Genomic DNA, 9,302 nt, shown 5'->3' with positions numbered 1-9,302 from the left:
AGCAGTGGAAATGTATACAGGGTTTAATAATAATATAATATGTATAATGTAAAAATTACTGGGTCTAGAATATAACCCTGTAGAACTGCAGGAATTGTGTGTGTGAAAGAGATTATCAGTTACATGAACAAACTAGACTCTAACTACTGTTGTAACTTGTTGTGCCAATTTTGTACATCACTCTCAATCAATTAAATGTCAGAAATCACTTCACTATCTTAGGCCATAATGAGGATGGACTCTAGATCCTGGCCGAAATTCTTCAGCTAGAGCATTACTTTGCAAATAATCATATAGCTTACCACAACTCTTATAAGTGATCATTTTCAAAATAAAAGCAAGGAAATCAGTCTGTAATTAGCTAAGACACTTGGATCAAGTAAAGGGTTTGTAAATAATGTTTTAATTGGATTATAACCGTGTCATATGTAGCCTACTGATAAAGGTGAACTGATCATATTTAAAATTGTGGCAGTGGTTAATTGTAAGACTTCTGTGAGCAGTTGTTATGCCATCTCAGATAAAATAAGGAGAGCAGACAGGGGCTCCCCACCATTTTTCCTAATCTGGATACCAGCATATATGTCTTTCTCAATAAGTCCTTTTTTGAAATTTTGAATAGATAAAAAGGTTTGCTGTCATGACAAGCAGGCAGTTAATAGTGCATGCTGAAAGTACAGTGAAATTGCACAAAAGTGTCATTCAATAAAAGACTTCAACATTTATTAGATAATTAATTATTAATATTTTCATTTAAAGTTAAAAAGCTAAAAAAAAAGGGTTACCCTGCATTCACTCTACTGACTTGAAAAATGTTCATAAACCAAAAACATTCACTGTTTTTACAACTAGGTTGATGTGTACAGAAGCTGTTCATTTTAGGTGTTTACACTGTTGAGTTTGGAAAGGAAACATTCATTCTGGTCCAGTAAAAATGTCAAAATCGTGACTTCAGACTTAATACTGTGTCTGTCTTTGAAATGAATTGGTCGGGTATTTTTTGTACACAGACGTAAAAATGGCAAACGTATATTTTTTGAATTACCTGAAATGTTTGATAACAGTGTACTGAGATGCCTCACGTAGTCTGAAAGACGCTAGTATTTTCATAACCTTTAATAAAGTGTCCTTACAAAAGAGTCAGTATTTTCTTTTAGGCAGTGTGACCTTTTTCCAGTGTGACTCTCATCATTCATTTATGATAAACAGATTGCTCACTCTGAGATAAACATGTAAATATGTTCCAGTGGTCAGAGGTTAACAGTAATTTCCTGCTGACCATAATCCTCACTGTCTTACATGTAAGTTCAGGTGTTTTCTTCTCTGGATGCTAGTTATAAGAGTTCAGACACCATGATACATGGCCCTGTTCATAGTACTTTTCTGTGAGATGGGTGGTGGGTTGAAGCATTGTCCTTTTATATAGTAAGATGTCAATGAGGAAACATTTCAGCCCTCAAGCATCAAAGCTATTTAAATTACTAAAATGAATAAGTGTGATCATTTAAGGCCCCATTATACTATAATGTTTCTATTTTTCACAGCACAGAAACTGCCCCCATAGAGATGGTAATTGACCTCAGACCTCACATACTAACGTAAGTCACTAATAAGGTTGCTGTCCTCATTTTAAGCACAACCTTTGACACAGCTGATAATGCACTCTTCACTGGGCAGGTTTTTCTGATAATGTTCTCAAATAATTCCAATGCTTCATCACTTGTAGAGATCAAGTATCAAACATACATGTCATTTTATGCGGTGTACCACTGGATAGAATTCTGGGCCCACTGCATTTTTCATTATACATGGCGGCTTTATGGCAGATAGTGCTGGGAATAGGGAAACATGGCTATCTTTAACCTAAATTAACAGTCAGATGACTGCAAATGTTTTAGTAAAAACTTAATGAGCATAAAATGGAAATGATTTTAATTGGCCTGAAAGCCAAATGCAATCAGCTCATACATTAGAGAGATTAACTGACAAGGTATAACCACAAGTTAGGGATCTTTGAGTTATTTTAAGATTCTAACTTAAATATTGCCAATATGTGACTCCTTCCACAACTCTGAAAAACATGTTCATACATTCATCTCTAGCTTACTGGACTACTGCATCGAAGTTTTACTGGATTTCTTTAAAAGACTATCAATAGGGTGCAGTTTATGCAGTAGTCTACTGCAAGATTATTACGTTAAATGAGTAACAAAGAGCACATGAGTTCAGTTTTAGCAGAGCTACACTGGCATCCAATATCCTGCACTTGATTTTAAAGCACTCTTACTTGGATATATAATCTTAAATCATCTTGGATCATCTTGGATCATCTTACATTTCTCACAGTCTGACACTTTACATTACAAAAACACATTTTAATTGACTTTTAATTAGTGTTTTGACTTTAATAAATTGATTTGTTGTGCTTTTCATCATTCCTCTGTACAGCTGTACCTGCTGGTGATTTAATCCATGTTCAGAGATGCAGAGGATAAGCATATTTTTTCAGTAATATCATATCAGCTTCCTGCTTCAATTACTTCCATGTTTGTTTGTTTCCATATACCTGTGACAGATATTGAAAAAAATGTTCTGATATGTTTAATTATGGTTTCCAATGATTTTTATTTAAAAAGGAGTTAACCCAACTTTTCTTTGATCTAAGTATGAAATATCTGCCTCAAGGTGTCTGCAGCAGTATATTTTGTTACTCTTGGCCTCTTAGCCATTGTTCAATATAATCCATTTTAATAGATTTAAAGTGATGTAGCTATTAAGTAATGTAGAATAATCAAAACATAAACGTAAGTAAAATTTAAGATTTGTAATTGCTTATAGCATTTGGGTTTGGATGTGCTGAGGTCTATCCTAAAGGCAGTCCTAGTCACATCAGAGGGCAACATGCTAACATGGACCACTCTCTGGGGCCTTGCAGGCCATTAAAGCTGGGTCATGTGGTCACTCTTGTCTCTTCCATCCATCCACTCTGATTCAACCTCATTTCCTGCAACAACTCCAAACACGACACACATGCACACTGTTTGTGTTTCTGTGATTTCCACAGTACCTCTTTGCTTTGTGTTGGAGTTTTAATAAACTAAGCAAATCTGTCACATCCTTTGAGCCACATTTTGACAGCAGGGTTTTTTCCCATTAGACAGCCTGATTCAACATTAAACTGATGAGATTTTTTTTTTTTTGTTACAGACTTGATATTTCATGTGTTTATTGACATTATTTATTGAAATTCACTTGCAACGTTCTGCAAGAATGAATCTACTCAATCTACATTTGTAGACGGGAGATGAGAAATCGATCAAATGAGAAAAGAAAACCACAAATAGATGAATATAATAAAGGTAATAAAGGGGTTGCATCATTAGAGTTTGTTTGCTTCATGGAAATAGGACATTTTCATGTACCTCCTTCATACTGCACTTTATCTTGGTCCAGTCCAGTTCCATTTCTTTTGGATAACCAGAAGAATATTTAATAATCCTGAATGTCAATAATCACTGTTATTTACTCCCATTACTGCAGTCTAGAGCTCATTTTCAGCAATCTCCCTAAAATGTTGTTTATAGGAAGAGAGACTTCTGTCCAGATGCTCTGTGCCTCGAGAATCAACAATTCCCTCTGGCTTCTTTCACTGACATTTGGGATAAAAATATAAATCTTACTTTGATTAATGGAAATCTGGTCTTATCTTGCAGAAATATTGTGTTTGTTTTCATTTACTATTTAATGAATATGCTTAAAATGTTGAGAAGCCCATATATCAAACTCCATATCTAGCAATGATGCTGTAAAGTTGTCTATCAATGTTGCACCTATGAAAGCTGTAAGTTACCCTGAATGCTAAATACAAGAAATTAAATGTTTTTGGTAACTTATTTTACCTTTAAAAAAGTCAGAACCAAGACTGAGAGCTCTGTAGCACATATGTCATTCGAAGATAAATATATTTTCTAATCCAAATTCAGGTTCAAATTCAATTCTTAGGAGGCACAGGGCTGACAAAGAAGGAAGAAAGAAATCAGCATGAGAAATCGGATTATTTTATTAGAAATAAATATAGTGAAAAATGTGGAAAATTATTTAATGTGAGTAAGTGGTCAAGGTGACCGGGGCTGGTGCCACCCCATTCCCTATCTGGTCACACCTCTGTATAGATTATCCGTGTTGCTGTGAAAGACTAGACTCACAAAAATGATTTAGGAGGCACCAATGTTTTCTTGTTGATTGTAAGTATAGTATCACAGCTTGAGCAGTTAAGAATGTGGTTGCATAGATTATTACTATTATATTAAAACAGCAAAAAATCCCTGAATTTTCTTCAAAAGTGACTTAGTGGAGCTCTAAATGTGCTTAACTTTGTGTTTAGAAAAACAAATAAGTACATGTGTAGTTTCCAATTACCTGGGTTCTGAGTCTGTACATATACTATAAAAAAAGTAATGTGCTTTTCTTTATGATCATTTTGTGTTGTATGCAAAGGAACTCTTTATAATATTCGACTTGTATTGTTTTGCTCATCTTTGCTTTTTTAACAAGTTTTTACCTGTAGTTGCTGTGCAAAATTATTATTATTATCATTACTATGTTCAGTACTACAGGACTGTGTTCCCACAACAACATAAAGCTAATGATATTTCTGGTTTGCACTAGCAAAATCTTTAAATATGAGTACCTTTAATATATACACACTGTGCTGTGTTTAAAACATCTCCTGCTCTCCCCTACTTCTCATGTGTCTCAGTTACTCACTACTCTGGGCCTAATCATGCATGCCACTGATTACACAGAAACCTTTAAAATACTAAACGCAATATTTTGACCAACTCACACAATAAAACTCATAACAACATAAAAATCTGATAATATCTGGAAACTGGGCTGTCCGAAAGTCTCCTTATATTTCAATCGCATCGCTATAAGTGCAGTGTTAATTTCTGCCGATAAGTTCCACTTTGTTCTTACTGTTTGCTGCGGTGATGACGTCACATGCTTTTACGACGCTCCTGCCGTATCACGAGTCCGAGGAGCACTAGCCATGTTTTTTCTCCATGAGTGTGGGGGAATAGCGATCTCCAGCCGTGTGCGTTCCTGTGCAAATGTGAGTCAAAATCCCTCCAGTTCTACGAGTCTATTTCCACTTATAGCACGGGTTGTACTTTGACATTGATTACAGGGGGTTTATGCTAGGAGATTTATCGAGAGTGGTAGAGGCATGTGACTTACTAGGGCTGGGAATCGTCACTGATTTCTAGAATCGATTCGATTCCGATTCACAAGGTCCCGAATCGATTCGATCCACGATTCGATTCAATTCGATTCGATTCGATTTTGAATCAGTCCGAAATATTATTATATGAACCATAATATATATAAAATTATGATAATTCACCTTGTATATGTACTGTCAAAAGAACCCTCTAAGCCTTGTGAATGAATTACATAAATTTCAAAATTAAGAACAGATACTAAAGCAGTTAAATAATGTAATTTTTAATTAACATTAGTATATATATTTTTTCATACATACATTTCAAGTGGATCAGGGATCCAGTGCAAATAGAACACATCTTTTGTAAACATCAGTAAAACCTCAGAGAAATAGTTTTGCTGTTAGTGTCTCACACAGCTTTTCTGAAATCCACTATTGTGTTTTGGAGACACACAGTATAACACAGCATGTACAAGTGAACTGACAGAAACTGACCGATCAGAAAATGAAAAACTGCCTTTTAAAATACTTCAAAAAATGAAAACATATTGAACAGTATTGTAAAACCTCTGTGAAACTAATGCAATTTAGCCTTATTTATAACTACCCTCTCACTTCTTTGAGACTGTAAGGTTTTTCTGCAAGAAGAGAAGCTGGTCTACATGTTGTGGAGTCAGGCAGCTCCTTTGTGCGGTAACAATGTCACCAGCAGTTGAAAACACTCGTTCAGAAGGAACACTGGTCCCAGGTATGGAAAGATACTGCTTTGCTTGTAGAGCCAAGAGAGGATACTCCCTTTCATGGTCCCTCCACCCGATCAAAGGATCCTCAGAAAGTGCAACAGGCTCAACGCCCCTGTATCGATTCACTTCTTCCTTTGCCTTCTGAGTTGGTGTTTTCTGTGGTGCTGTGGTTTTTGTTGAGTAGGCTGGCCCAAGGAGAAAAATTAATGCAGAGTCCTTTGACCTCTTAATTGGAGGGGCATAATCCACTTCATCAACACCACCAAGAGAGATGTCAGGGACAGTTTCCTCAGATGTGTCACCATCAGACTGTCGCTGTAGAAAAATGAAAACTTAATTAATAAAGAAATTACTATTTATATTCTAACTCGAGTAGTGCAAAAAAACCAATAATTTTTTGTTTTTGTTTCTGTAACTCACAATAGCTGTGTCCACGTTCTCCAAACCTGCTGCTTCCAACACCAACTGAGAGAATGTGTTGTTACAGGTCTCTTTGGACAAGAATGGCAGGGCCTTAAAGCGAGGATCTAATGCTGATGCAATGTAGAGCTTGTCCTTTAGGGCCACATATCTTGAAAAGAGATTTTGCACATTTAACTCAGTTTATTATGTTGGATATACATGTGCATGGTTACATACACTCATGCAAGATCAGAAACATTAATATACGACTTTGTTTCCATAATTTATATATAAACATCTATAGATAGATAGATATAAAATCAAAAGGCCTATTACTAGACAAGAGGGCTTAACTAACATTTTTATAATATATAGATTTTTTCACTATAATAAGAATTTTCATGTAATACATGCATCCATACAGTTACACTCATTCATGGCATATACACACAATTCATAAACATACCTTGACTTCAAGTTGTCGTATACAGCAGTCTTGAGGTCTTTAATCAGTGCTGAGTCATGAGAGACACTGATCATCTTCTCCAGCAGCTGTGCATGCAGAGGTGCAATGATGGAAAGGGTCGGGGACTTTTCTTCAGACATAACCAGTGTGGCTGCTTTCAGCGGCTTCAGAGCTTTCACTATATCTTCTCCATCAGTTATGTCAGCCTCTGTAAGACTACAGAGATTACTGTCATTTCTCCTCACTTCAGGTGAGAGTAGAGCTGCAGAGATTGCTGGTTGTTGCTCTAGGAAGCGTTCCAGCATCTCCAATGTGCTGTTCCATCTGGTCACCCCATCATTCACCAGCTTATGGGCAGGTAGATTCAGTATCTTTTGCTTCTCTTTAAGCTTGCGACTTGCAACAGTGCTGCGATGAAAAAAGGATGCTATGCGTCTCACTCGGCCAAGCAGCTGAGCAACAGCTGGAACTTTCAGTCCTGCTTGTGAAGCTAAATTGAGTGTGTGGGCAAAACAACCAATGTGCAACCAGCCCGTTATTTCTACAGCTCGCACCATATTTGCAGCATTGTCAGTTACGATGACTGGATTTTTGTTTGTAAGCTCCCATTCTTCGATTGCTTTGAACATAATTTCAGATAAATTAGCTGCTGTGTGGCTTGCTTCGGTGGTTCTTGTCTGTAAGACATGAGACACGAGTCTCCACTCCTGGTCGATATGGTGTGAGGTGATAGTCAGGTAGTTATCTGTTGCTCTGGATGTCCAGCTGTCACAGGTTATAGCGACTCTCTCTGCTGACTTGAGTGAGGCTGTAACCAGTGGCGTGTCTAGAAAATTTTTGTTGGGGGGGCCAGGTAGGGGCACAGATTTGGAGAAGGGTGGCAGATTTAATTGGCAGATAATGTTTAAAAAAAAAATTCTACCAACCCTTAACCATAATTCAATAATCCTATAAACCTAATAACCAAATGCACTTTTAACTCTTATTAGAATGAGATTTTAACCACTACGGTGCAAAGTTTTTAGATACTGCGTTGATAAAGTACAAGAGATACAATCAGTGCTTTGTCAGTGCTTACTCAGCATTCAAGGACAGCAATATTTGCATAGTATTTTTACTGACATATAGTGCACATATGTTTTGGGCAAAAACATTTTTGAAAATTAAAATACGAACATTTGTAACAAACAATTGACAAATTAGCCAGTTCCAATGCAAAACTTTATCTGCCTGTTAAAAAAAGAAGATAATCTTCTCACAAACTGGTGTTTGATTTTGAAACAGGAAAAAAGTGGGGAAACAAATGAAAAGACTAACATTTGAATAAAACCTGAAAGCAAGTAAATACTTTCTATGCTGCCTTATGGTAAACTTTGGTAATATTGATAAAGAACAACACTGGCTGATGATAAAATACAGTCAGCTGGCATGGTGACACTGCCAGTATTAACCTGCAGGGCTGGACTGGGACAAAAAAATTGGGCATTTTTACTACAGACCGACCCACCAGGTAGTAAAGCCATAAAGCCTTTGAATGAAAACAAACCCTGTTGTGACAGTGATGTACAGTCTTGTTGGTATATGTATGATTTCTATACATTTTACGTCAGATAAAAACTTTGGTTGTAAGATTTAGATAATTATTTAATAAAAACTAGGTATTTTAAATGAGAATAAGAAAGAAAAGTATTTCTTTGTGCCCACCTTTCCCTGTTAATGCCCTACCTGGCCCCCTGGCAAAACTTTGCTAGACCCGCCTCTGCACAGTTACCAGCTGTCAGCTACATAAAAAAGGATCCTGGTGTTATTTGTCTCTCAGAAACAGTTGATAACTTCAACTCATTCATGTCACCTAAAAGGTAAACCTGTTTCTCCATCACCTGTTCAGCTCTGATGGTTCAGTAAGGACATCTCCTGGTTTCATCTTCATGTTTCCCTCTCACCACATATCTAAACAGACATCATGACCAGCAGCTTTACAGCTGTGGCTCCAGCAAACATCAGCTGATACTAGAAATTAATATTAAATAAATTCTAACAACAGCTGATCAAGCTTAAACGTGCTGCTGTTGTTTAGCGCAATATCCGCTGGTTTCCTCTTTCTGGCGCAAAGTGGGCGATAAACAAACAAGAGAGAAAAGCCGATCAGCTGATCATTGATCAGTTTCATGATTGAAGTAGCAACAGGAGAGGGAGGGGGAGAGAATGAGAGAAGAGGCAGCTGTGCAGCGTAAGGACAGAATAAATCCAGCTTTGTGTCTTTTTTCCATTCTAGCTAAAGTCCGGGACAAACTGCGTCTCTTCTCAGCTCAATATGAAACGCGTAATATTTTCTCTGAATGAGGGACCATTCCATTTTTTTAAGGAGCCCTTGGCAACTCTAACTAACCTTATGAATAAAATAAAGTTCACTATCAGTAACATCATAGCACCCACCCAGCTGTATAAAAACTCCGTCAAACTG

At 36.8% G+C, this 9,302-nt stretch overlaps 1 protein-coding gene across 1 annotated transcript; it reads right to left on the bottom strand.

Moving 5' to 3' along the window:
* Positions 1-5,363: 5,363 nt before the first annotated feature.
* LOC146694260 (E3 SUMO-protein ligase ZBED1-like) lies at positions 5,364-7,645 on the bottom strand. The gene is made up of 3 exons (XM_085430341.1): positions 6,839-7,645; positions 6,391-6,541; positions 5,364-6,285 (listed from the first exon to the last, which is right to left on the bottom strand). Exons 1-3 carry the CDS (start codon positions 7,465-7,467, stop codon positions 5,839-5,841), a joined length of 1,227 nt encoding a protein of 408 aa, XP_085286467.1. The 5' UTR covers positions 7,468-7,645; the 3' UTR covers positions 5,364-5,838.
* Between the last annotated feature and the right edge of the window lie 1,657 nt (positions 7,646-9,302).

The sequence above is a fragment of the Copadichromis virginalis genome, linkage group LG14 (genome assembly GCF_057382275.1).
Source record: "Copadichromis virginalis isolate Kocher_CV1m ecotype Utaka linkage group LG14, C_Virginalis_male_GT1.1, whole genome shotgun sequence".
Lineage (NCBI taxonomy): Eukaryota > Metazoa > Chordata > Actinopteri > Cichliformes > Cichlidae > Copadichromis > Copadichromis virginalis.
This window is presented reverse-complemented; position numbering and strand designations above follow the sequence as displayed.